Source organism: Oryza brachyantha, chromosome 8 (genome assembly GCF_000231095.2).
Source record: "Oryza brachyantha chromosome 8, ObraRS2, whole genome shotgun sequence".
NCBI classification, from domain to species: domain Eukaryota; kingdom Viridiplantae; phylum Streptophyta; class Magnoliopsida; order Poales; family Poaceae; genus Oryza; species Oryza brachyantha.
The window spans coordinates 5,857,218-5,884,556 of record NC_023170.2 but is presented as its reverse complement, the minus strand read 5'-3'; the positions used below and the strand labels follow the sequence as shown (position 1 = coordinate 5,884,556).

The 27,339-nt window shown below is 40.8% G+C and overlaps 3 protein-coding genes across 4 annotated transcripts; 1 reads left to right on the top strand and 2 right to left on the bottom strand.

The window, feature by feature from the left end:
- Positions 1–2,851: 2,851 nt before the first annotated feature.
- Positions 2,852–8,455, top strand: LOC121055187 (zinc finger protein 346-like). Of its 2 annotated transcripts, XM_040527085.1 has the most exons (4): positions 2,852–2,988; positions 3,090–3,352; positions 6,636–7,874; positions 7,988–8,455. In XM_040527085.1, exons 1-4 carry the CDS (start codon positions 2,886–2,888, stop codon positions 8,021–8,023), a joined length of 1,641 nt encoding a protein of 546 aa, XP_040383019.1. In that variant the 5' UTR covers positions 2,852–2,885; the 3' UTR covers positions 8,024–8,455. The 2 variants fall into 2 exon arrangements, with proteins under 2 accessions (XP_040383019.1, XP_040383018.1); XM_040527084.1 differs by having other exon boundaries at positions 6,636–8,455.
- Positions 8,456–13,044: 4,589 nt separating this feature from the next.
- LOC102709863 lies at positions 13,045–15,701 on the bottom strand. The gene is made up of 4 exons (XM_006659199.3): positions 14,717–15,701; positions 14,140–14,210; positions 13,790–14,024; positions 13,045–13,706 (listed from the first exon to the last, which is right to left on the bottom strand). The coding sequence occupies exons 1-4, from the start codon at positions 14,879–14,881 to the stop codon at positions 13,500–13,502; spliced, it is 678 nt and encodes a 225-aa protein (XP_006659262.1). The 5' UTR covers positions 14,882–15,701; the 3' UTR covers positions 13,045–13,499.
- A 2,830-nt stretch (positions 15,702–18,531) lies between these two features.
- Positions 18,532–25,357, bottom strand: LOC102703607 (nuclear nucleic acid-binding protein C1D). The gene is made up of 6 exons (XM_015840269.2): positions 25,080–25,357; positions 24,923–24,978; positions 21,033–21,087; positions 20,870–20,950; positions 20,547–20,788; positions 18,532–19,082 (listed from the first exon to the last, which is right to left on the bottom strand). The coding sequence occupies exons 1-5, from the start codon at positions 25,312–25,314 to the stop codon at positions 20,577–20,579; spliced, it is 639 nt and encodes a 212-aa protein (XP_015695755.2). The 5' UTR covers positions 25,315–25,357; the 3' UTR covers positions 18,532–19,082; positions 20,547–20,576.
- Positions 25,358–27,339: the final 1,982 nt, after the last annotated feature.

Sequence of the window (27,339 nt, the reverse complement as noted above, 5' to 3'; positions counted from 1 at the left end):
CATACCTATGCATTTGTCTTACATTTATCGGTGGTTGTACTCAGCCTTGCTTTTTTCCTCTTTCCACCAGAAGCCGAAGTTGCGTCCGACGAGGAGCCATACGAAGATTAGGCGAGTTGCTACGCTCAAGTGATGCCTATGGGGTTGTGTCGATACCGTCGCTTGTTTAAAATGTTGCATTAGATTTTGTTTTTTTGGTGTGTTGTTAAGACTATGTTTTATTTTATTTATTTATTTAAGGTAATCAATCCGTACTGAATTGTTATAGTGTGTACTCAGGCTTGGATAATCGATCTGTAGGACTTGTCCTGTACCGAGATTGAAGAAATACTATTGTTAGGAAATTAGTATAATTTGTAGGTATGACAAGAGTGTATCAAATGGAACTCAGGGGGTGTTTAGTTGGTGAAATGAAAATTTTTGCATATCACATCAGACGTTTAACCGAGTGTCGGAAGAGGTTTTCGAACACGAATGAAAAAACGAATTTCATGGCTGACCTGGCCTATAAACCGCGAGACAAATCTTTGGAGCCTAATTAATCCGTCATTAACGCATGTGGGTTACTGTAGCACTTATGGCTAATCACGTACTAATTAGGTTCAAAAGATCCGTCTCATGATTTCTCACGTAACTATACAATTAGCTTTTTATTTTATCTATATTTAATACTCTATTTAGATGTCTAAAGAATCAATGCGATGTTTTTTGGTGAAAATTTTTTGGAACTAAACAGCCCCTCAAGGGCTTATCACTTCTACTGTGACGTGAGTATGTCTCTCGGCCACTATCCAATTGGCCTTAGCAAAGACTCATTTAGTCATATTTCTTATGAATTATAGTTATGATTTGGCCATTCTTATGGGTACCAACTGCTAATCGAAGGATTAATACAGGAAAACACTTGAGGTTCTCGATTCTCGAGATCAATGGCCGACAAATAACCGTTCTGCTTGGACAAGCTCCGCTAGGCCGGAGCTCTCTTCTCTGCCAAGCTATTGATGTTGGTACGAGAGAGAGGAAAGAGAAGAGAGACGAGAAGATAAACAAGAGATGAATGGACGGTGGGGTGGTTGAAGTTGGTGGGTTCCACTATATTTTTATTTTTATGGATTGATATGTGTGTCATATAGATCTTATGTCACATGAAGGACCGTCAAATTGTCACTCAGAGGTCACATAGGATAAAACCACATGCAGAACCACATAGAGAGTTAATTTACAACGACGTTAACAGTTAAGAAATATACAGTAGTATACATCGTTTTACGGTTGGACCAAAACTAGCCATAGTTAGAGGACTCAAAGGGAACTTAGTAATAATTTGAGACCCAAAAGAACTTTGATCTGGACCGAAAGGACTAAAAAAAAAGAATGGCCCAGCAAGCTAGTATTCTGTAGATGGAATGGAACAGACGTAGAGATGACAACAGGAATTCACCGATGGGGTCACCACCGTGTTCCCGTCCATGCGGTGAAAATTTTCCCCGTCCCTGCCCCGTCCCCGTCAATCACGATGGGGCTAAATTTTAACCCATCCCTATTCACTGCAGAGAAAAATCCCCTATGGTTTCACCCACCCATACTGTGCTAGATGAGACGGCGAGCGCTGGTGGCATGCCGACGGAGTGTGGACCGCGACCGTGGGTAGGAAGAAAGGCGCCACGTTGGCGGGGCCGCGTGTTATGGGCGGCAGAGAGAGGCAGAGGCTCACGTCGGCGGGGCGACAGGCGGAGCAGGCAGAGAGGCGATGCGTCAACTAGGAGGTCGCGCCGGAGACTTGGTCGGGAAGCGGCGGCAGCGAGGTGAGCGTCGGCTAGGCCGCAGCCTCTAGGACATGCGGCGCGGAAGGGGAGGGATGGGGACAGAGAGGGTAGGGTCAGTTGTTTACTAAGGTTGTGGTTTATATACCATGCTTATTGGACCAAAATATATATAAAGTCTATATTGGGTCCCTCTACAATGTAAACGAGTCACCGTTGGGAACGGAGACGGGGAGTGGTGCACTGTCCCCATTCCCACCATCCCCGACGATGATGAGTCTGGTCCATCCGAACCATTTGATTCCCCATGGGTGGTGGGTATTATCCATCCCTGTCCACTAATGGGTGAATTCACCGCGAGGAATCGGTGATCGATCCCCGTCTATCTAAGGCCTTGTTTAGTAGCCAAAAATTTTTGGCAAAAGGGTCATATCAAATGTTTGATCGGATGTCGAAATGGGTTTTCGGACACGAATGAAAAAATAAATTCACAGCTCGCCTAGAAACCGCAAGACGAATCTTTTGAGCCTAATTAGGCTGCTTTCGCGGGGTAGCTAAGATAACTTAGCTCATTTGTTTTCTATGCGCACGCTTCCCGAACTGTTAAACAGTGTTTTTTTGCAAAACTTTTCTATAGAAAAGTTGTTTTAAAAAAGCATATTAATTTATTTCATATTTTTTAATAATTAATTAATTATATACTAATCTATTACTCTGTTTTCCGCACCGGGTAAGTTAACTTACCTCCACACCTCCGGAACGTGGCTTTAATCCGTCATTAGCACATATTGCTTAATGTAGCACTTATGGCTAATCATGCACTGATTAGACTCAAAAAATTTGTCTCATGATTCTCCCCTTAACTGTGCAATTAGTTTTATTTTTATTTATATTTAATTCTCAGCGTAACTAAACAGGCCTAAACGGACGGCATCAGAGCATCCGCGTCGGAGCCGTTTGCGATCACCCCAAGCAGCTCGCGTCGCGCGTGCGTTAAATCCGCACTCCCAACCGCCTTCTCAAGAACCGCGTCGAGTCCCTTCCTCCACAAGCCCACCACAGTACCCGCTCACGTTTGCCACCCCCCGCAAAAACCCCAGCGCGAGAGCAACGCGCCGCGCCATGGAGTTCATGTACCGCGCCGGCGACGACCGCAGCCGGTCCCCTCCGCCGCCCCCGGTGGACGCGAGCTCTGGATCCGCCCTTGAGATCCCGGCCAGCGAAGGTTTTCTCGATTTTCTCGATCCCTCTCCTCTGCATTGCGGCCGGGTATGTTTTCGTTGCCTTGTTTCTTGACATCTGGGTGCCTTGCGTGCGTGCGATCAGACGGCCATGGAGGCGATTCGACCCTGGTGCCATGCCGGCCTGATTCTCCGATGGCGGCGGCAGCGGGCGGTGACGAGCTGCGGCGGCGGGCGAAGAAGGAGAAGATAAGGGAGCGGATACTCCGGGAGGAGGCGGAGGAATGGGAGCTCGAGGCGGAGGTCCGGCGGGAGCTCATGGGGCAGATCTTTGCGTTGCTGGGATCTTCTAGGAATGCTGCAACGCCGTGCGCGTCGCCGCCCGCTGCAACGACGACTGCACTGCAGGTACGTTCGATTTGATTTGGGTTCTCGTTTATATTGTAAGATGGGTTAGCTATACCCAATATTTATCTATACGTCAATTTATATTTTTTTAATATATGATTAGATTTATTAGGCCGTGTTTGATTGGACGTAACCTATCCTGATGCGGAAAACGTAATATTAGATTAATACATGATTAATTAATTATTAGTTATTAAAAAAATATAAAATAAATTAATATGATTTTTTAAAACAACTTTACTATAAAATTTTTTTAAAAAAATACACCGTTTAGCAGTTTGGGAAACGTGCGCGTGAAAAACGAGGGTGATAAGTTATCTTATAGCCACGGACGAACACAACCTTAGTAACTATACATGAACGTAGAAATACTAAAACTTACATGATGAAAAGCGGTAGTATCGTTTTCTTCTCTTTATGCGTTGTTTTTTGGGTTGTTTTTACCATTGTGCTGTTTTTTTTAAGCAATGCCTCCTGTCTAGATATGCATTTAGACTAACCAAATGACAAAACAAATATTTGTTAATTGTTAGAGTTTAACTTCTCTTCTTCTTGCTCCGGCATCACGCACCCCTTAGGTCCGCACTGCACAGTATTTTTTTTTACTGATTTTCATAATTTCAATCATTCTAATTATTTTAGAGCCAATTAGATAATTAGAAACGGATCTAATCAATTTAAAATTTATTTTTTTTACTGAAATGATTAAAAAGAAAATTTTGACATTTCCTTAGTCTATGCAAAACAATCTATAAATACTTATATTTCAGAATGAAGATAGTAGATTATATTTTACGATTTTGTGCACCAAGAGTTGAACGTCACGACGATCAAGGGTAGATAGCATGCTAGTAGAATAACAGAGACAACCGATTAGGGTATGCCCAGCATGGGCGTGGAGATATTAAGAAAGCCATGGAAAGAATGGTCAAATGTGGTGTGGTGGTGGTGATGGCAAATGGGAAGGGGTGTGAGGAGCTAAGGTCAGGGTTTTGATAAATAAGTATATAAAAAGTGCTCAACAAATATGGATTGTGGGATATAGATATCATATTACTAGATTTATTTATTGAATGAATATGAATCATATTGAAAAAATCGCCATACTAGATATTATGTTTAACAAATATAGACCATCTCATTAAGGCTATATCATTGGATATTCCACGAGGGCGACTGGGCGAGTGTTATACAGTATGTACCCTGTTTTTTTCCTTCGGTGCATGCTTTTAGAATTTGTCAAATTGTTTGGTCAATCAATTATTGTTGTTTGTTTGTTTGGTCAATCCATTATTGTGAGATATGACAGTGCTAGATTTCATTTGGAGAGGTTAAAATTCTAAGAGTAGCTAGTGCGAAGTTAGCTTCCCAAAATTTTAAAAATCCGGGTTTTCTAACTTCTAATTTATAGTCAATTTCTTAGAATGTATAACTCTAGATGCTTAGAAGCTAAATGTTGTTTGGGAGCTTCTGACCTCTACAGATTGAAGCTAAGAGAAACTACATGTGTCAGAAGCTACTCAAACATGGCCTTAAACACATATAGAGGTTGGAACAAATGGAAAGATTAATATAGGTAGTTAAAGGAAGCAGATTAAGTCATGTAGCACAAGGATAGGAATCTGTGCAATCGTTGATAACGAGGTTCATTTTGAGTTCTCAACAACATATGCTCTCCATATTTCTTGCATACAGATCCAAATAGTTAGTAAATTGAGGGGAAAAAAACATAGACTATGGCTATTCCACAAACATGCAAGCTTTACAATATATGATAGATGTATGGGCGGACCCAAAGCCTAGCAGCAATGGTTTAGACCGGCCGTGTAATTTTATCAGAAAAATAATCCACCATGGTAAAAGTTTGTCCTAACCCATTTGTTTTAAAATAAATTCATCGGAGGTCTCTCTTATCAACGAATTCGATTTTTGTCCCCCTATCGAAAAACTAGATACAACGAGTCCTTCAAATGTCAAAAACCGGTGCAAGATAAGTCCTAAGACAATCTGGACTGTGGTTTCAGCTGACGTGGCATCTACTAGCTAATTTGACTCGGCCTTCATCTGACGTGACACGTGAAACAAAATTTAATAATTAAAAAATAAAACCAAATATGTGGGGAAATGATAGTTGGGAGGGAGAGAGGAGACGGCGTCAACTTGCCGTGAAGATAAAAGGGGGAGTATGGGACTCACTAACAGGTAGGTCTCCACTATTTTTGTTTAACTGGTATGGGGCCCCGTATTTTTTAAAAGTTTTATTTTTTTATATCATGCTTTGAGTGACACGTTATTGCCAAGTAGGGCGAGAACAAAGTCAAACTAGCCACGTAGGTGCCACGTTAGCCAAAACTGCCATCTAAATTACCGAGGGATCTCGTCTGCACCGATTTTGATAGTTGAGAGACATGTTGTATATGGTATTGCGATTCAGGGATAAAAAATTGAACTCCTATCAAGTTAAAGGACATCAAATAAACTTATTCCATTTGTTTTTACCCCAAGACTTGGGCCATGGCCTAGGGTGCGTGCCATGGGCCTAACTCCACCCCTGGGTAGATGGCTTGGTAAACTTCGCAAGGCTAAATTCCATTTATAATGCTTAATGATATAACAATCTATGCAAGGAACAATGGAATACACCCACAAGGGCTTAATTAGCTGCATCACTAGCATCGAGTGTTATCCTTGTAAAAAATTCAGCGGCATATTGGACATTGTATGCAATTTTAAACTCATTTAAGCTTAAGAGCACTAATTTGGGTACGAAGCTGAATAGCTCCTACAAAATAGAAAAGAGAAATTATATCATCGATTTCACATTCCACATTACGAACAGTGCGTTCATACTCTCACAACTTGAGTTGAGCTTCTGCTAATTTATTAATATTCAGAAATTAACAAATATATCTGAATCTGAACTTCTTAAATTTGGGGCCCGATCTACTCTAATGCATGAACTGTAACTAAAATTTGATAAGATAATAATATCAGTTATATCACTCCACAAAAATACAAATTTAAATATAACTTCTATAAGTTATAGCAAAAAAAAAACAAAACCGTATATTTATAATTGTTTTTATTATTTTTGCTATAACTTGTAGAAGTTGAATTTAAACTTGTATATTGGTGAAATGATATAACTCATATTAAACTATCTTATTAAATTTTTAATAACTATTTAGATAGCATGCAAGCAATGGACGTAGTTACACCCGTATACTTAAAAAACTACTTCCTGGTACTTACGAGCATGTTAGTTTCATGCCGGACTATGCAGGCCGTCGCGAAGGCGAACGCATCAGCATCGGCGGTCACCTTGCCGGCCAAGAGGAAGAACCCAGCCACCGCCTCCGCGGCGACCAGCAGCAAAAGGTGCAAGCCTGACCTGACCTGCGCCGCGTGCGGCATCACGGCGACCGGCGAGAAGGCCATGGAGGAACATCTCAGGGGGAAGGGACATAAGAAGAAGGCGGCCGCGCTCGCGCTGTCCGCGCCGCAGGAGCCGGCCGGGCAAGAAGAGGCGGCGGAGGATGCGGCGCCGACGTCGACGATGCAGCTGGCTTCGGACGGCGGCTACACACCGACGAAGCTGAGCATGCTGACGAGCGCCGGCGTCGTGTACGAGGTGTTGCAGATGGACGGCTACCTCCTCTGCGAGGAGTGCAACGTGAGGACGGCCGACCGCGTCACCATGATGTGCCACCTCGAGGGTGGCAAGCACGTCTCCAAGGCCATGAAGCTCAAGCACCAAACCGCCGGAAAGCCACCGGCGCCTGCCTTTCCCGAGAAGGTGGAGGTTGAAAGCAAACCGCACGCCATGGCCGTGAAGTCCAAGGCGCCGGGCAGCTTCCTTGTGTGCGATGCTTGCAACGTGAAGGCGCCGTCGGTGAGCGTCATGCAGTCCCACCTCGCCGGAAGGAAGCACAGGTCCAATGCCGCGGCGAAGGCGAAGTCGGAGGCTGCCATTTCCGTGGCCGGCGAAGCTGACAAGAAACTCGAGGTGCAAGAGACGGGAGGCATGGCAGTGGAAGACGTCGCCAGCAACGTCGACGACGACGTCAGCGATGCTCCGGGAGGAGAGAAAGCAACGAAGATTGCTCGTCCTGCCCCCGTTGATGTCTTGGATCCGATGTACTGCAAAGTGAGGACGACGTCGGCGAGCGACATGAGGATTCACCTCGTCGGAAGGAGGCACAAGAACAAATCGAAGCTTCAAGAAGGTAAGACAGCGGCGGCGGCGGCGGCCATGCCGATGGCCAAGGCCAAGTCAGAGGCCGCCGCCTCCATCAAAGAACAGGGAGCAGCACAGAGAGCATCTGCGGCGGCGACGCCACTGCCTGCGCGGCGACGTGACGCTGCAGACGCCGATGCCTCCATGGCGCCCACGGAAGCCAAGCAACCTGCAATGACCAGACACGACGGTGCACCATCGGCCGCCGGCGATGTCGAGGCGGCCGCCGAACCCAACAGCGCCACCACCGCGGCGGCTGCCACCGGCCAGCAGCTGAAGATCCAGGTAGAGGGGAGGATGTTCGTGGTGCTGCGTCAGGCGAACGGCGCGCTGCTGTGCGCGCCCTGCGGCGTGCACTGCTCCGGCAAGACTGACATGGTGTTTCATCTCTACACCAGGGAGCACTGGGACAAGTGCGGCGCGCGTGGGCGTGAGGTGGAGGAGGAGAAGAAGCCGGCGGCGGCCGTGTCTCCTCTGCACGACGGCGGCGATTAGCAGCGGCGATCTTAGAGTGGGAATGGCTCGGGTTGTTTGCCGGCATGGCATGTGTGGATGATCTTGATCATTATGTCAGATCGACTGCAATTTTTATGGATTTGGATCCCATGCTGTAACTGCAACTTATGCAGTGGCAGTATAGCTGTTTGATCCCAATCCAACGGTCCAAAAAAATTTTGTGACACTGTTCATACGAAAACCAATGTAGAAGACACTGTAGTGCGGGTATTGTAGCATCGCATCTTGGCCTTTGGTTAAAAAGATGTAAGTTTGAGATCCGGTGCGGTTCTTAACATGCAGTTGGTACTATGATATCACCGGATCTCAATCCATTTTTTATATTTTGGTTCTTTTAAAAAACTTATTTTATAAATAGACATCTAAAAAACTTATTTGTATAAATGGATCTTTTTAACTGTGCCAGCCAACATTATTGGCACTATCGTTATATAGGACAGCACCAATGATATTAGTATCGTCTTCCAAGTAATAATGTTATATTTACGTGGCGTGAGGATGACGTCAATATCGTTGGTGTGGTCAAAAATATCTATTTATACAATAAGTTTTTTCTAGATTTATTTATAAAATAAGTTTTTTAAAGTACCAAAATATCAAAATTCCACGTCAGATCGATGTAATGTTCCGACGAGTACGCTATGTGGTGTGCGTTGAAGTTTCAGTGACACCGTCTATTGTCGGAAGTTTCGGTGGATCTGCCATGTTGCAGGAGACTGGACGTGGTGGTAGTGCCGATGAATTAATCAAGTGCCGCTAGTGCTAGCACTAGCGCCGTTTCATATTAGAAAATCATTTTGGCTTTTATCCCAAGTCAAACATCTTTGAATTTAATTCAATTTATGAAAAACAGTTTTGCTATAAATCGAATGAATGTAAATACAGTTGTTTTGCAATTATAATGTAACTTTTTGGTAATGTAATCATCCATCCGTCTCAGGATCCTGGTCTTAGTAGTGCTCCACAGAACACTTCCGCTCAAATAGAATGTATTTAAAAACCTAGGACTAAATTATAGGCATTTTTTATTTACATTAGACATGTAGTAGGTATGTGATTACGAGGAAAAAATACATCAAGTGATATATGGATGGTTCTTACAAAAAATAGAATAATATTTTCAATATAAAATAAATACACTATAAAATCATGTTCAATGATTAATTTGGTGAAACTATTTTATATAAATTTGATCAAACTTGACCGAGGATAATAACATATACTATAAAATAGAGGAAGGGCTTATTATTTAATTATAGAGTAAATTACAGTTTGGACCCTTCTTTTTTACAAATTTTTTGTTTGACCCATTATTTACCAACGTTTTTCTCTTTGACTAAGAATGTGTTTGGATAGTAAGGCATGAGTGGATATGGTTTGGTAGCCTGAGTTTTAGATGTGTTTGGTTGATGAGCAGAAGGAGAATACGGGTGGTCTAATAGGGAACATTCTACTCAGATGCTAGATGGAGAGCTCCGAACGGACGGAGCGAGCACATGTATGGTTCACGTCACCTTATCCATGTTCAGCTTATTCTAATAAAAGGAGTATGATCTACATATAGTTAAGTGAGTTCATCGTCACAAGGGCTATGAAATCCATGTCACATGCTTAAGAACAGAGTTAACGGTAGTTCAAAGTGATAAACGGTAGTTCATCTAAGCCTCGTTATTTCGCTAAAATTAAGCATAATAGAAATGACTTATTAATAATTAATATAATAATTTATAAATAAAATTTTTTATATATGTTTTCTTAGTGATTTAAAAGAAAAAGGTGAAAAATAAATTAACATGAATTTACACCAAATTCATATCCAAATATTAATTTTAATTTTTAAATTTTGGTTTGTAAGCATAACACAGGCAAAAAGATTGGAGGTCTACTACAAAGTGGGATATTAAATAAGGGTGGTCCAAACCAAATCATATAGGTAATAAAAGGTGTCTCAAACTATACTTTCTTCTTAATTTTGCGACGTCACTTTCAATCAAAAATACATCTTTTGACCATTAATTCTTTTCATAGCATATATTATCAATAATAAAACTAATGTCATATCAAAATAATTGAGTAAATTACATGGGTGATATATGAGCTTGTGATGTAGGTGCAATCTAGCGTACAAACTCGCAAAATGTTTGTTTTAGTGCAGGAACTTTTGTAGTACGTACGAACTAAGGTCAAGATGGCACACCGGAGCTAAGTTTTTAAAGTCATATGCTAAAAAAGACACTTTGTATCTGCTCCCTCCATGTGTTAATGTATAAACTAGCCAATGTCATAAAAAAAATTTTAGAGGGAGTACTACTGGTTAGTATTCTAGTCCATACAGTGTTGAAACTAAAATTACAATTTTTATGGGTATTTTTTACATTTTAAAGATTTATTCGAAAAAACTGAAAGAATACTACGTCCTTTCGGCTAACACATTGTAAAGAAAAAGGAATTGTTAACCTAATTTCAGTTTTATGGAGTGATACCAATTTAGGATTTGCATTGGTTCGTGGAAAGTAATTTGGCGCTGGAGAGGTGATCTTAAGTTATTAGAGTTAGATTCGTATATTTAGGGCATGTTTGGGGGAGCTTCTCCCAGCAACAGCTTTTCCAAAAAGCTGCTTCTGCCAGAAGCTGCCCCCAAACGGTTCACCGCTTCTGAGAATCTGTAGTTATAGATTCTGGAAAATGAACTAAGAATCCAGAAACTGGAGAAGCTGGGTTTAGGAGCTTTTCCAGATTCTCAGAAGCTGGCTACCAAGCAGCAGCTTCTCAGAATCTAAAGCCCCCCAAACAAGCCCTTAAGCATGTATTCCCTCCGTTTTATAATATAAGAGTTTCTAGCCTTGCCTAGATTCATATGGATGCTAATAAATCTAGACATATATATATAAATTATATACATTCATCAATTGATAAATTTAGTCAACGCTATAAAGTCTTACAATATGAACCGGAGCAATACTACGTATATAACAGGCCACCAACACAAGTTGTTGTCATGTACATGCCTATGTAATGTTATAATCAGCGTCATCCTCTGCAAGGTTAGCCATGGTGTATCATTGGATTTGGTACGCACATGCTAAGCAACTTCAAGTACTAAAATAAGCACTTTCCAAGTTCATGTACCAAAATTGCATCCACCTTGTAAATTTGTGTACCACTCGTGTAATTTACTCAAAAAAAATTGAACGGCAAATCTAATGATACTACATGCATTGCACTAACACTATGTATGTATCATTATTAGTTCAATTGTTAGTAATAAAATATGGATTTTTTAAAATATTTTTTCTATTTTGCATGAACGTACACGGAAAAAAGAAATTGCAAAAATATGGCTCGCTGACACGACAAGAAGACATTGGGCGTTCACAAATGACACCTGATGCAATTTTTTTTCTGTTTTTCCGTGTACACGTTTCCGAACTATCAAGCTATGTATTTTTTATAAAAAGTATATAAAAGATTTTTAAAAAAGTTTATAAAAACTAATACTTAATTTATCATATGTTAATAATTTTTATTTTATATGTGCCGATTAGACCCATTGGCACGAGGAGGAGGTGCGAACGCATTGTCGCATCGCTCTGGAGTGGTATCGTGGCGTCGCATGGCCGTTCGCACCAGCGTGCACTGCGTTGGATCGTACGGAAGACGATAGCTGATGTCGTCACGTCGGCCGTTCCCGCAGCCCAACAGCGCCACACCGTTCTGGTGTCACGAACCCCCATCGGGCAGCACTGCGGTGCCATCTCCCCACATATATTTTCGCAATTTCTCTTCCAACACGTTTATATATGCAAAATGGAAGAAGAAAAAAAAGTATACTTAAATTTGTTTTTAAAATTTGGATCGTTATGCTACCCACTCAATTTTGTATGCTTACCGCTTCTTAACGTCTTCAAATTCACCCAAAACTATTCGTATCTAGCTAGTACTTTATCTTGTTTATATCCAACAAAATAGAAAATGTGGAAACTATAAAGATGATAAAAAATTAGATAAAATTCATTAACAAGTCCAACGAGATTAAGTCATAAACTAAACCTAATTAGATTTTTAACTCGTAAAAGTTAGCAGGAGCCATCCTTTTATGCCCTTCGGCCCTAACGAAAGAGAGGGAAGAGGGAAGTAGTCAAGGAGAACAATAAATAGGCATCCATCGCATATCCAATCAACACAAGAGTAACAACGTGATACTCGGACGACCTCCGTCCTAAAATATGATTAATTTTTAGTTTTTTATTATCTTATTTAAAACTTTTAATAATACAAATAGTTAAACATAAAAAAAACCAACAGGCGTTATGAAAACCACAGAGAGTAAAAGATAATTTATATGTAAAACTTTTATAAACATATCTATAGTGATTGAAAAGCAAATATTATAAAATAAACTACGGTGGAAAGCCAAAAAAATCAACATTAAAATTAAATTCAAATTTGAGTCAAGTGCACCAGCGGTCCATAAACTTATGTGCATGTGTCATCTAGATCCCCGAACTCTCAAAATGCATCTTTGGGTCTCCAAACTTATCTGGTGTGTCATATAGGTCCAAACGGGCTCCGACCCGCTCCATCCGTTGACGTGGCATGCCACGGTGATGCCTACGTGTTGGTGGGGCCATGTAGGTCCGTGGAACCCACCTAACCCCACCAACACGTAGGCGTCACCGTGGCCATGCCACGTCAGCGGATGAAACGAATCGGAACCCGTTTGGACCTATATGACACACCAGACAAGTTCAGAGACCTAAAAATACATTTTGAGAGTTGACTTAGATGATACATGCACACAAGTTTATAGACCGCTGGTGTACTTCACTCTTCAAATTTTAACTTGTAGAATTATAGAACGGAAGCGCTGGGAGAGCCCTTAGGGTTACAATCCTGCTTAACTACCTAAAATATCAGTAGATGTGAACCAGCATGGCAATAGACCTGATGCACCTTAAATAACAGAAATATGTACATGGCTGCAAGAACCATGCATTTGCATCTCACACTGTCAATACACTCTTCATACAGGTATGTAATCCACAGTAACAATGGATTCCACAATCCTATTCCCTTATTGTTTACAGCTCTATAAGAATAAACTGATGCAGCTCCAGCAACAAGAATAGAAGATCTCACTGGATTCCCATTAAAATTCATTCGCTCAAATAAGATTAGCCCTAGAGACCTAGAGTTGTTGTCGAGATGGCACACTAACCCAACACAACAAATCAGTGATTGATAATTACGATTTCATCAAGCGCCAGGAGCACGGTACCCATCCACTGATTCCTCTTTAAGGATTCTTTTACAACTCGAGGAACAGGGATGCCGAAACATAGTTCCTCTTCCCAGCTAACTCTCAACACTGTTATTACCAACCATGAGATCGAGCTATACTCTAAGAGCTAACTGATCCTGCCATGAGATCTTTCTCTTACCAGCTCGGGAGGCGGCGCTCCGGGCATCCCAGAATGCCGCCATTTTCGCATTACTAGGACCAGCACCCGTGGCACCATCATCCTCCATTGGGTACTTCATGACCTTGCCAGCCCTAACAGGCTGCTGGTAACCATGAAGTTCCTCCATCTCTTCAGAACTCTGTGGAAAGAGCAAGTTCAACCCTGTTCAGATGATAACTTTTGCATTCGCAACAAATGAACCTGAGTTCCCCAAATTATTACCGGCTGGCAAGCCTCATTGAGATCAATCACCGGAGATGTTCTTGGAGCAGATTTCAGTCTTCGGTGCGCTGATGGGCCTTTGCTAGGGCTTCCAATAGCCTGAAATGTTTGATGCTCGTCACCATGAACCCAACCATTATGCTGCAATGTGGGTGGCAATGCCGGATTCTTCACTCTATAGACAAACGTCTGTGATGGATTTTCAGACATTGATCTGTACCTGCTCCGCAAAAACCTACAATATGCCATAATTGTATGGAGAATGATGAGATTTGCTAAATAGCAACAGGTTTATTCTCGATCAATAATAGTAAATCAGACCGGAGAAGATGATTTGTTCAGTTCCTTACTTCACTTCAGCCAAAAGTTTCTGTTTCTTCAGCTTCTCCACCTGTAATCTCTTTTTCTTTGCATGAGTTTCCTGATAAATCAACAGAGCTAATCATCATCAAACTATGACAAACAAACTGCATTTCCATAAATCCTAAATTAAGAGAGTTGCCATCCTGAGAAGAAAGCTTAACTACAATAACACTTATTATCAGCTGACTTAACTCATCAAAACCTTGCCAAATTATTCATCAATTTATCAGTTGACTTGGAACACATCAAAACCACGATAAATCATTCAATCTTAGAACCCCAGATCAGATCTAACCCAAAAGATAAACTCCAGATCCGCAAAATACACCAAAACTCTCAGAATAAAAGAAACCAAGAACTCCCTAAAGAAAATCAATCAAGAACAGAACCACCAAGATCGAATCGAACATCACAAAATCTAAACAAAATTAAAAACCTAAGAGATGAAATAGAACATCGTAAAATGCCCATCTGAGGATTAACCGATCAGATCACCCAAAACTCCCCCCAAAATCAAGATCAGATCGACGAGCCGGCGTGACCCCAAGGACGGCATGAACGCACCTTGAGGAGCTCCTCGTAGTCCTGGAGGAGGTTCTTGAACTTGGCCCTCGCCCTGTACACCTCCTCCCCGACACCCACGGCGCCGCCGCGGACGTGCCTCGGCAGCAGCGGCGACGGCGGCGCCCTCGCCGCCGGCTGAGCCAAGACCACCTTGGCCTTCCTCATAGCCCAAGAAACCCTACCTCACCCGGCCCAGAAACCAACCAAGAGACGCGAGCAGGGAGAGGAGGGGGATGAGCAGAATAGAAGGCGAAGGGAACAAGGAAGAAGGAAGAAGAAGAAGACAATAATGAAATAAAGGAGGAGGAAGATGGGGGAAGTTTCTTGCGGCCGCTGCTTCCTCCCCTCCCCTCCCCTTTCTCGGTCTTCTCTCTCTCTCTCCTCTCGCTGCTCGCTGGCTGCAGCTGCGGCGCCGTGTGAAGGAGACCCATGGAGGTGGTGCCAAAAACCCCAAAAGGCCCATGCATGGTGGTGGTAGACTCGGTTGCAAGGGACGGGTTGGCCTATGGACGGCAACCGAGGGCAGAGCCGAGCAGCACCAGCACCAACCCCAACCCCCCTTCTCTCTCTTTCTCTCTCTAGGCGCAGCCGCAGGCAGGCGATTGAGGTTGGGGTGGGGTGGTGGTAATGGCGTGGCATGTGGAGGGAAGGGACGGGATGGATGGTTGGTTGGTCGCTGCTGCTGTCGTCCACCCTCCGTCTCCGTCTCCAGAGGAGGAGAGAAACCCACCTCACCTGGGGCATTCTTGGAATCTTGGGGGGTGGAGGGAGAACGAGTCTGTCCACCATGAGTGAATGCTGCCGCTGCTGCTGCCGCCTCTCTCTCTCTCTGTACAGAAATGTCATGGTCCGTAGGCAGATGGGCCATTCGTTGGGGACATGGACCTCTCTCTCTCTTTTTCTCTCCTTGCTTGCTGCGTCCATCCATCCATGGCTGGGAGATATTTCCTTTGTTTCCCTTTCTGCCTGGGTCGGGTTGGGGGTGGGGCGGTGGATTTACGCGAGTGATGGTGGTGGTGCGTGCAGTGGTTGAGAGGGTTATGAACACGTTTGCACGCGGGGCAGGGGGACGATGATGCCGGGGGCTGGGTGGGGTAGCTGTTTGTTTCTTGGTGGACATTGCTGTGTGTGCGTGTTGCACTTGCACCTCTCCCTGATTTTAAATACTACAATTCTCTTCGTACTCCTATACTGCTGCTGATGTGTGATGATGAGTGAGCTGCGGAAATGGCGACGCTGCCCTTTTGACGCGGTCTCGTCTCTCCCCGCTGCTTTCGTTGGGGACTTGGGAGATCGAACTGGAACCGTCGCGGGGACGACGATGATGGGGGAGGGGGGTTGCGGGTTGCTTGTAAATTATTGTTTGTAATTTGTTTTTTTAATATATTTTATAGGTTGAGTACAAATAAAACTGACCGAAAAGAATTAACCCATTTATATAGATTACTGGACAAAAATCAATATTTCGGTACTCGCTCCCATAATAATAATGCCCGAATAAGACATAATAAGAGGTCGATGTCAAAAGAGAACATTTGAAGAGGTGTTAGTTTACCGTTGCTCGTATGCTACGTATGATCGACTGCTAACCTCTCTTGCTCCTCTCCAAATCCTATGGATTTGTTATTGATTTTTTTAAAAAAAGTATTAACCAATGTATAATAATTCATTTCCCCTATTATAAACTATGATGATTCATTTCCCCTAATTATTTTTATAATTAGGATATATCCTCCCCATCATATGAGAAAATTTATAAAGTATTCCTTCCGTTTTACAATATAAGACTTTCTAGCCTTGTCTAGATTCATATGAATGCTAATGAATCTAGACATATATATATATATATATATAAATTATATACATTCATCGATCGATGAATTTATACATGACCAGAAAGTCTTACAATATAAAACAGAGGTAGTAATTTTTTTAAAAAAAATAAAACCATATTGAGGATATGGGTCCTTCCCTCCTCCCCAAGTTCCCATCCTACGGTAAAACCGATAAAGTAACATTTTTATTTATCTTTTATGTTTTTATGTTTAGGTGTAAGATATATAATTTGAGATGACAAGAGGAAGTAAGGTGTCAAAGGTCAATGTGATGAGACATCACTCTTCAGGTACACATACACACAATACTTAATTTATTATGCAAGGTCCAATTATTAAAGCATGCGTCTGTCAACTACAAGTGAGATCTTCGTTCTTAAGTACTTCTTTTTGTAGTTTTGAGAATAGATTACTACCTAATGGTGTTATCATGTTTACAAACATTGGAAAGACTCATGAATTAATTAGACAGAGGTGTGGAGCTGAGAAGACAATCAAGGATGTCCAAGTAAAGTAAGAGGCTTAGGCTGCGTTCCGTGGTCCCTCTTACCTATCCAGATTCTCTCGTTTTCACGCGCACGTATTTTGAACTGCTAAATAGTATATTTTTTGTGAAATTTTTTATAGAAAAGTTGCTTTAAAATATTATATTAATCTATTTTTTAATTTTTATAATTAATCATGTACTAATCTATTACTACATTTTCCGCGCCTGATAACTTACCCAAAATATACCAAAATGAACGCGGCCTTAGTCCAACTTGAGCTCGAGTCTGCCTTGTCGTCCTCACTCCTCATCCAGGACCAGCTTGCAGTAAAACAAACGGCCAAGATGCATTCGGATCTAGTTTTTTATGATCAACATATGCATGGAAAGATAATTTTATTACGAATCAATGAGAATCATCGAAACAAGTCAGCGTTTAAAATATGTTACATCGTCTTTTGTACCGTTGGACCATGTAAGGCACATCCAGAGGGCACCATATCCCAAATACTATATTTAGTCATTATCCCCTACTTTAGGTATTTGTGTTTTGCTTAGATTAATTTTGTCATCATAGTGCTGGCGATAAATTGGTTCGTGAAACCTCAACTTTGAGTTCCAACTATTCATTTATCTACGACATGATTGTTTTCTGCTAGCTCAACAGACGATAATGTGAAGATGTGTTCTAGGCATTAACGATTCTATTTTTCTCTTCGTACTGAAACTAAACCAATGCATCATAGACTGGTGAACTTGCTTGGCATAGCTCTGTTGTCGTCTGTCGAGCACACTCCCTGATTATTTTGGAGCAAGGCTTCAAGAGAGTAACACATAATATTGATTGCTCTCTCTCTCTCTCTCCTGATGTAATAGAAAGATATTAACCCTGACACAGGTCGAGCAAAGAGCAAAGCAACCGTGAAGGAGACCCCTCCAAATTCTAACGTTAAGTGAAATAACCCCGCCGTGGGGATCTGGTAGTTGCCGTTCAATCTAATTTTATCAAATGATTCAAATATATTTCTACTGCCACCATGAAATATAAAAACATAGAAGAACATAATCATCCGGGCTCGTAGAGGTAAAATTCACATATTTATAGGGTGCAGAAGGATAACCCCCAACTTTTCACTTAACGTCAGATATTTCACAATTGAAATATACGCTAAAGGGTTGTTTAGATGAGGCTAAACTTTTTAGCCCTATATCACATCGGATGTTTTGACACTAATTTGAAGTATAAAATATAGACTAGTAAAAAACTAATTTTATAAATGAGTGGTAACCCGCGAGACAAATTTTTTAAGTCTAATTAATCCATAATTAGAGCATGTTTACTGTAATACCACATAGGCTAATCATAGATTAATTAGACTCAATAGATTTGTCTTACGAATTAGCCCAAGATTATAAATGGATTTTATTAATAGTCAACATTTACTATTTATAATAAGCGTCCAAACATTCGATGAGACAAAGGACTAAAAATAAATCCCTTATCCCAACCATAATAAACGTCCAAACATTCAATAGGACCAAGTCGATTGAAGCGTATTATCCTGTGCTACAACATATAATTATTGGCATGTACGGCATGTACAAACTAGTACATTAACTCATACCGCAAGCAATCACAAAAAATGGATAAGACACTTGGGCAACATCCAAGTACTTCAGCGATGTTATACATGATCAAGCACCACTAGAAATCTTCAGCAATGGACAACTGCCAGTAGCACTCAAGGGTCACACGAACACTAATCACTAGGGTGCGTTGCACAAGCCCAAACCATTAGATTATGGCCCTTAATTATTCCAGTTGCTCTAACTAAGAGCAGTCCAAATTTCCTTCTAAAAACGGCTCTCAGACTGGACTACAACATTGCTCTCAGAGCAAAGGTAATGTTACAGTTTACATCAAGCTTTTACTTCATTTTGCCTTGGCATGTACACCGCAGCAAAACTGTAAGCAAAATTTTCTTCATTGCCCAAGAGTTTTCCACGCTGTCCATGTTTTTGAAGTAGGCAGCTACTATTTGATCTGCATGGAAGTGAAACAGATAGTTGGGGGGTTTAGAAGGATAGCCACAATTTATCAGAAGTGCTAAAGTAACCTAATCTCAAGCGGACAGCTTAGATAATAAAGCTAGCCTTAGAAAATGACCAGTCTAACATCATGCCAAATAGTAAATATGACCACTTTCAAAGAAAAAAAGGGCAAAAGTGAGAGATGCTTCAAGTTGCCCTTCTCTAGCATTATGCTTTAGAGAAACTTTTTGCCGTACTAGTCTCTTGCATGGCATATTTATCGTATCATTTCTTCACTTCAGTTATAGGCTGCTGAAATGCACCCGCTCAGTATAATTAGATCAAAAATTCTGTATTGCTATGGATTAAAGGATTATTCCCCTGACAAGTTGAACTGTTGTCTCCAACCTCTACCTGCATCACGTCTATCATCAATTAGAAGTTAGGGAGTAAAATCAGACAGTAGTGAAGTGTATAGATAAAAGTGTTCGCGTTAAGATTATGTGAGTAGTTGATATGTAAGTGTCTGGAGTAATTGCATGTCTGACAGTGAATAGAACTTACCAGCAGGGGAATGACCGCCCCCACGGCTTTCTATTAAGAAGTCTCAACCAAACCAGCCGAGAACGACCACAAACCCTGGCACTCCACACACGGACTCGTCCCCTATAGATCGGTCCTTAACCTGTGTTTTGAGGCCCCTGCCCCATACATGAGAGCCCACCCTCCATAGATCGATTCTTAATAGTGTTGTTGAGAGGCCAACGAGTGACCTTTTTTAACAAAGCCTAAAATTTCGCTACTGTAGAGTGTCGAACACAGGACTTTGAGGTGCTACTCAGGTGGTAAGCCGGTGACTAGCACCTAATCAGTGATAGGATGGAGCGAGGATTACAGAGTCCAAAAACTCACCCCAAATTAAAAAAAAAAAAAAGACTTGCTTCTGGCAGTCTGACCAAGGCCTGACTACTAGTTTTGGCTAGTTCACCGGGCATTTAGTCAATTAGCCAACGAATAATGGGCATTTCAGTGCTGCAAGAATTGCGATTTACATTGTCATTGTGGAGCAATATGTTATGGAGATGGGCCAGGCCCATGCAGCAGGTCTGCATGACAGTTTAGGAATTAATCAAATAAAGGTAAGAGATCATCTGGTTAGGGAAGAGATGAGGTTTGTTAGTAAATTAGAGATATAGATTGGATTGGTTTCTACAATATTAGAATTATTTCCTTAAATGTAAAGCCAGTCCTCCCTATATATAAAGGGAGGCTATGTACTCTATTATGAATTAGTCAATGAATCTACAAAGTTAGACCTAAACCTTCTCTTAGCTCAACTGGGAGAAGCCTTGCTAGCACTACAAGAGGACGAATAACCACTCTAACCCCTGGTCTCTGAACCCTTACACTATCCAGTGAAGCCTTGATTGCAATGATACAGAAGAAAATATGAATGCAGGGAAGCAGCAATGAATACCTCTCTGGATAAAACCAATTATACATAATCTTAGTCCTCATCTTCATCAGAGATGAGTCTAATAGGGCCCTTCACCTTGCTACCATTATGCCCACTAAGCTCCAGAGCAGCTTTTGCAAGGAATTCTTCTGTGGCAGCACGAACAGATTTCTTATTTTGAAATGGGGGCTGTGGTTTTCTTTTGTTCCCAGAGTAACTCCCTCCTTCTCCTTTACTGATTGCCTGCATGCTCCTCTTCTGATCTGAAATAACAAATGATACCTCAACTCTACACCATAAAACCCCAACTACTCATAAAAAAAATTCAAGAATTGATTGCATACCAGCTGTCAAATGGGACAACGAGTGACCAATGAACCTTGCTGCTGCCTGTGTATTCACAGTAGTGGTTGGACGCAATGGTGCTGCAATTCAGAACACAAGCAGTAATTTGATGTATGTGCGATAAATATCATATTCAACAATAGTTAATGAGCTGTCAAGTACCCTTGTCCCAGTCCTCAAACCGATTTAACTTTTCCTCCCACAAGCTTAACCTCTCCTGTAAACAAATAAAGCAGAACTAGAATTAAATATCCAACAGTCAGCATTGGACTTGACACTTGATAAAACATATTGATTGGATTTTCCATTTGAGATTGTTCCATGCAAATTTTCCATCTAAGAATCACAAATATCAAATCTACCCAATCCAATACTTAATCTTTAACCGATTCACTGCCACAGGAACAACATAGTGAACTAACATTAAATCATGTTAGGAGTTAACTCCCTCCGGCCCAAATATAACTTTTAGCATTTAAAATTTGTCCCAACCTACATTTTCTTCTCAACCAAACGCAACCTTCCATATTTAACTTTAACACCTACATTATCCAATCACAACCTTCCCCCCATTTAACTGGGTCTTTGGATGATTTGTCATCCTCCGGATGGCGCATTCCCAAATGCCACTTTCTTCATGAACTTTAACTATTTGCCATTCGATCTATAGGTTTTGTTGATTCAGTGCCACCTTTGCCTAGTTTTGTAGGATTATAGCTATATAGGATCTCTTATCTTGATAATAATTATTTTCTAATTGTTAATTTGAATTTAAAATTTTACAATTATATTTTTACATGGAAACCATTTACCTATATTCTAAATTGTACTTGTCCATAAACTCTTTTCTACATAATATTTAATTTATAATTCAAATTCCAGATACTTCTAAATTGTATTTATATATTGAAAATTATTACAAATAAAACAATTGATATTAAAATTGATATTGAGGAAAGAGTCCATCGATGAATACAATTTGTAAACAACTAAAATTTCAGGGAATCAGATTAGAAATACAATTTAAGATTTAAAAATAAAAAAGGGTCCATGTGTAAATTAAGAGAAAAGGTCAATATATAAATACAATTTAGAAGTATCTAGAATTTAAATTATAAATTAAATATTATGTAGAAAAGACTTTATGAACAAGTATAATTTAGAATATAGGTAAATGAGTTCCATGTAAAAACATAATTTAGAAAATTTAAAATTCAAATTAACAATTAAAAAATAATTATTATCAAGATAAACGATCTCGTATAGCTATAATTCTACAAAACTAGACAAAAGTGGCATTGAATCAACAAAACCTATGAGACCGGTAATAAATAGTTAAAGTTCACGAAGAAAGTGGCATTTGGGAATGCGCCTCCCGGGAGGACGGCAAATCATCCAAAGTCCCCATTTAACTCCACCTACTTAATACACATGTCCAACCTCAAAACTTCTTTTACTTTCGGACACATGTAGTAGGATAAATGAGCGAGATTGCAAACATACAGGCTCTAGACAAAATCAGATGAGTAACTGGATAGTAATTCCTGAAATGAGCATGGAACATGGATGGTGTAATATTCAAGCTGCAAAGGGTTGTAGAGTGTACGCTTTAATTACCAGGATCATCAATTTGTGCCTACTAAGTAAGTGGTTATGGGATTATAGAAGGTAGCAATTATGTTGCTTCAGATATTAGATAGGATTATAGGAAGTGCCAGGGAGGGAAAAACTTATTCACGCTGATCCTATGGGTCATCAGAAGTAAACAAGTTTGGGAAGAATTGCACAAAGTAAAACAATTGGACAAAGTAAAAATCTAGTATATTAGGTTTTTAACTACAAAATTTTGGCATAACACTTGGCTGCTACCACTAATTTAATGCCACTTCAGAAAATTATATAAGATGTGACCATCCTTCACCTCAATATTCAACTATTTGTCTAACTTCAATATGAATTACACATTGTTGCAGAGTTCTTTTCGGGATAATAAGATGCAAAAGTGGACAGAGCTATACTTATGGCTTGATGATGCATATATGAATCAGGAATAGGATGTGGCTCACTACGCACTGGAGAGGTCAGTAAACTAATTCCTACATGGCTCAATAGAAAATAAAATTGCTTTAGTATATGACAATTGGCAGATGAAAAGACTTTGGAATGGCAATATTCAATTGTAATATTTTTGTTCCTTTTGTAGCAGGCCCCTCAGGATAGTATAGCAAGTTAGCAACTAGTATGCAGTTGATGCAAAGGAAATGGACACATGACATTGGCAAGTGTGTTATTGATCTTTGCACTCATCTTTGAACAAAAAGCTTGCACACAGGAGGGTGGGTGTTCACGGCTATTTGAGTATTTGTTTTCTAAAATATCCCTAAAATTATCAAATATTTCTGAATACTAAAATATTTCTAAAATTGCTACTCTGATGCTTTTTAAATTATCCTACAGACTATTTGATTATTTCTTGTTCTTCTGCACAGGAGGGTGTTCATGGACAGTGCACCGTGAACAGGGCCCTTTGGTTAGTGCACATGGTCTGGTGCAAACAATTCTTGCATGTGATAGTTGCATGATGAAAACAAAAGGATGCAAGGGGAATGAACATGCATGCAGTGCCAACAAAATTGAAAAGGCATCTAAAATTGCATGGTTTCTTTCTTTGAGTCTGAATATATTTTTGGTTGGTTTGTTTAACAGCCTCCAGTGTCCAGAGCATAATCAAGGGAGATCCCTATGTGTCAATTAATCAGTTAAGAAGATGCTGGAATAACTAGTGAACGAGTTCAGCTAACCAAGGGAGTATAGTACACAAAAATGGGCTGGACCACGGCTCGGACTAGAGAAAACCAGGAATTGCAGCCTGTCTGATCTGATGGTGAAAAATACTGGATGGTCAGAAACAGCTTAATAGCTGGCTTCTGGAGAAAAATGGGCCAACAAAATGCCCAAATCATACACTTGAAGGTCCAAAGCACATTATATACGAGAAAATAAGCATAAAAGCAGTGTGCCCAAGGTTCGTGCTGAGGTCTCCACGGAAAAGACGTGCTCAGTTAGCAACCAAACCAGTCAGTCTCTAGTATTTTAAGGGAAACTATAGGCTATATTACTGATTTTTTATCCGTAATTGAGCCGACTGAACCAGTGGTTGGACCACTGGGCTGGTTAGCCAGTAACTACTCTTGTTCAATGGCTGGTCTGACTTTTTCAAATATGCATGCAAGTCTATGTCAGCACCTATTTCTCTACTAACCCATGCTTGGGCTTTCTTTAAGTGCCTTGGGTGGGGTCTGTCTACAAATGTGTACGCGGCACATGGCAACCAAAAGAATTGGAGCATCAAATTTCATTAGGCCCATCATGTTTAGTAAATTATGGAGTCCTGGTTCAAATTACCTTCTTGGGTTTGATATCTTGTTTGACATTCCCTTCTATTTTCTAGATTGGGTTGCGAGTTAGTTACACTTCTTTGTTCGACCAACTTGAAAGATTGTGCCATCCTACTCCAATGAATCCCTACTTGGGAGTCTACTTTCAGAAATCAACATTGATAAATCGACAACAAGGCAGATAATTGAGCTTCCTGTCGAACACTTTAAAGACAGTTGTAAGGGTGACTTAATGTGTGTTATGTTTCGACAATGGTAGTTGTAAGATTGGCCTTACTACTAATGATTTATATGCCACAGGTAAAACCAGCTCTTTCCTTTTCCTTTTGTCTAATGCTAATGTGTCGAACCTTGTTATTCTCTTTACATGAAAGTGGTTCGCCTTTGCCTAAAACAACAGGGTATAAAATAAGTACAGGAATCCTGGTTACAATAATCTGGTATGTTGCACAAATTCCCAATTGGAAATTTATTGGCGTAAAACCGTAAACTGAAAACCTAAACAAAAACCCAAATTTTTGTTCTTATTGGCAATCCCAAAACACCCAAAACTTTGTTCTCATGGGCGACTCGGAAACCTAATTTCTACTGTAGGTGCATTCACGAGAACAATGTAGAAGTAGATAGGATTATAGGAAGTAAGAGATGGCTTACGAATTCCTTCTTGATAGGGTGTTCATCCGGATCAACTCCCGAACACCTAAGCCGCGCTGTAACAACAAAGGGATAAAAGGAAACACGCATTTTGGTGAGAACTCAGAAGCGATGCGGACCACGCAGCCATAATGGGAAAGTCACCGCGAGAGCCTGCCTGCGAAGAGGGAGGTGGCGGCCTGCGCCATGGCGAGGAACGCGCGCGCGCGGCGCAGCGGCGGGAGCTCGGCGATGGCGTCGGGGTCCGCGCCCGCCGCAGCGACCAGCTCGGCAAGGCGGTCCCCGACGGACTCGGCGGCCGCGAGCGTGTCCTCCGCGGCGGAAACCACGGCGGGAGGCACCGCCAGAGCGGTCTCCCCCGCCGCAGCGGCGGCGGCGGCGGTGCTGGCCATGGTTGGGTGGACGGAGACGACGACGGCGGTGGAGGAGGGGAGGAGTTTGGGTTTTTGCCGTTTTGAGCGCCCGGTTTAGGTTACTTATATTTGGGTTTATTACAGCCCATGCATTAGCCAGACGACCCCAAAACAAGGCCCAATAGACCGGTTAAATCTTTTACCTATATACATATACCTCCAAAAATTTAAATATTTCTAGGTTATTTAACCTACACCAAAAAATATTAAAAGATTTTTTAGCCAGTGGAGTGATCAATTTCTAATTTTAAATTGGTTAGATTCTCTCTAAGCACCTGATTGACTCTAAAATCATTGAAATGATTCAAATCATGAGAATCATTACAGAAATGATTATATTGTGATACAAAATTTAATTAGGACGGGAAATATTATCGTAAGATCATATAAGGGAACTTCTGATAGCTATAGTTTGTTACACAGTCTTATGAAGTTCGTTAGCTTCTCATACCCATAGAATCCACAAAATGAGCTCACACTGGCTTCTTCCTGTAATCTTGATTTTAAGCTTCACAAACTGAACCTAAAACAAATAGTGTTTCTATCAAAATAATTTCGTTAGTGCTTCTGTCGAAGAACTCGTCCATCTTCCGACTGGTGCCCTGCACACATGTATGTATTTTTCGGCATCGTCATCCCAAGGCAATGATAGCATTCTCAACTCAACAGTTCTTATAAATTTGGTCACCTGTATCTTCATTTGAATATTTAAATGATTATCTAAAACAATTTTATTTTTTATATATATTTATACGTCAATAGATCATCTATATATAATATCATTCATATCTCTTTGGATATAGAGAAAGAGCATCTAAATAGAGAGTTTCTCTTCTAATATTTCTAATATGAATGAAATAAAAAAATAGATGATGAAGGAGATGTTCTGATGTAGCTTAATTTTTACTCTGTTTGTTGTATGGGGGATGGAACAGAGGTGTGACTTGTGCCCCTCCCCCTGTGTCCAGATCGTTGGCATCAGCCGGAGTCCACATTGGTTGCACCCTGGCCATGACCAGATTGTACGGTCACACCACATCCTAATCCGAACACCGCAATGACCAAGATACCGCACCACGCCCAATTTGCGTATACACTGCATACATCCTATTCTCACCGCCATATTTTTTTTATGCTGGTGCTTATACGCTAATTTAAATTTTTCGTCTTAAATTTGAAGTTAATTTTATATTTTTTCTAAGTTGAAGTTTATTTTTCAGCATTGACTTTTAGATTGCCAAAACACATATATAAAAATTTTATTTATAAATTATTTTTAATTTACAAATACGTCATTTCACCGTCTCTGTATCCAGGCCCATGTCCTAATCCGAACACCTCAAGTGCCCAAACTTCAAACCACATCTGATTTGCATACATGCATAAATCCTACATATAATGATATGGGTCTCTCTCCAGGACCGTTGATTTAAAAAGGTATTTTCGTACTTTGTTAATTAATTAATTATTAGTATTTTGTAATTTTATTTTTTAACAATAAAGATCACAATAAAAAGGATAATACTAACCTTTCAAATTTCTATGGCATCTAATATTGTTGGTAGTATAATTTAATCATAGCCGTTTAATAAAAACAGATTAACGACGTGGATTAAATTCTACTGTATGTAAAATACACTATAGTCAGCCCCAGTTATATAACAATAGAAAACTGAAACAAAATTAGTTCTTGTATGCAGTTGTACGCCGTCGCCAAAGACTTTTGCATAAATGTCCCTTACCAAAAGTACCTCCATCGACAGTAAGCATTATAACCATCATAATGCCTGATCATAGACTATACATTTGTAAGCATTCTCGAAGACTTTTACTGCAGGGGCAAATTCACCTCCCGGGCAGCCAGGGCAACTGCCCAGGCTTTCCAGCGCCAAACAATGGGAGTAATAGCAAATACCGTGATGCAAAACGCCACCTATTAGACAAAGTTGCCGGGCAAACGAGCCGTTGGCTGGATAGACAGTGGGCTCAGGGTGGCCCAGTGTC

What these genes read in the sequence shown, in the direction of transcription:
- LOC102703607 (XM_015840269.2), bottom strand. Translation starts at nt 25,314, where the DNA reads ATGGCCAGCACCGCCGCCGCCGCCGCTGCGGCGGGGGAGACCGCTCTG. An exon ending in CGCCACCTCCCTCTTCGCAG is followed by an intron (nt 24,979 to 25,079) that starts GCAGGCTCTCGC and finishes TTGTTGTTACAG; the next exon opens with CGCGGCTTAGGTGTTCGGGA. An exon ending in ACCCTATCAAGAAGGAATTC is followed by an intron (nt 21,088 to 24,922) that starts GTAAGCCATCTC and finishes ATTTGTTTACAG; the next exon opens with GAGAGGTTAAGCTTGTGGGA.
- LOC102709863 (XM_006659199.3), bottom strand. Translation starts at nt 14,881, where the DNA reads ATGAGGAAGGCCAAGGTGGTCTTGGCTCAGCCGGCGGCGAGGGCGCCG. An exon ending in ACTACGAGGAGCTCCTCAAG is followed by an intron (nt 14,211 to 14,716) that starts GTGCGTTCATGC and finishes TTGATTTATCAG; the next exon opens with GAAACTCATGCAAAGAAAAA. An exon ending in TCAATGAGGCTTGCCAGCCG is followed by an intron (nt 13,707 to 13,789) that starts GTAATAATTTGG and finishes CTCTTTCCACAG; the next exon opens with AGTTCTGAAGAGATGGAGGA.
- LOC121055187 (XM_040527084.1), top strand. Translation starts at nt 2,886, where the DNA reads ATGGAGTTCATGTACCGCGCCGGCGACGACCGCAGCCGGTCCCCTCCG. An exon ending in TGAGATCCCGGCCAGCGAAG is followed by an intron (nt 2,989 to 3,089) that starts GTTTTCTCGATT and finishes GCGTGCGATCAG; the next exon opens with ACGGCCATGGAGGCGATTCG. An exon ending in CAACGACGACTGCACTGCAG is followed by an intron (nt 3,353 to 6,635) that starts GTACGTTCGATT and finishes CGGACTATGCAG; the next exon opens with GCCGTCGCGAAGGCGAACGC.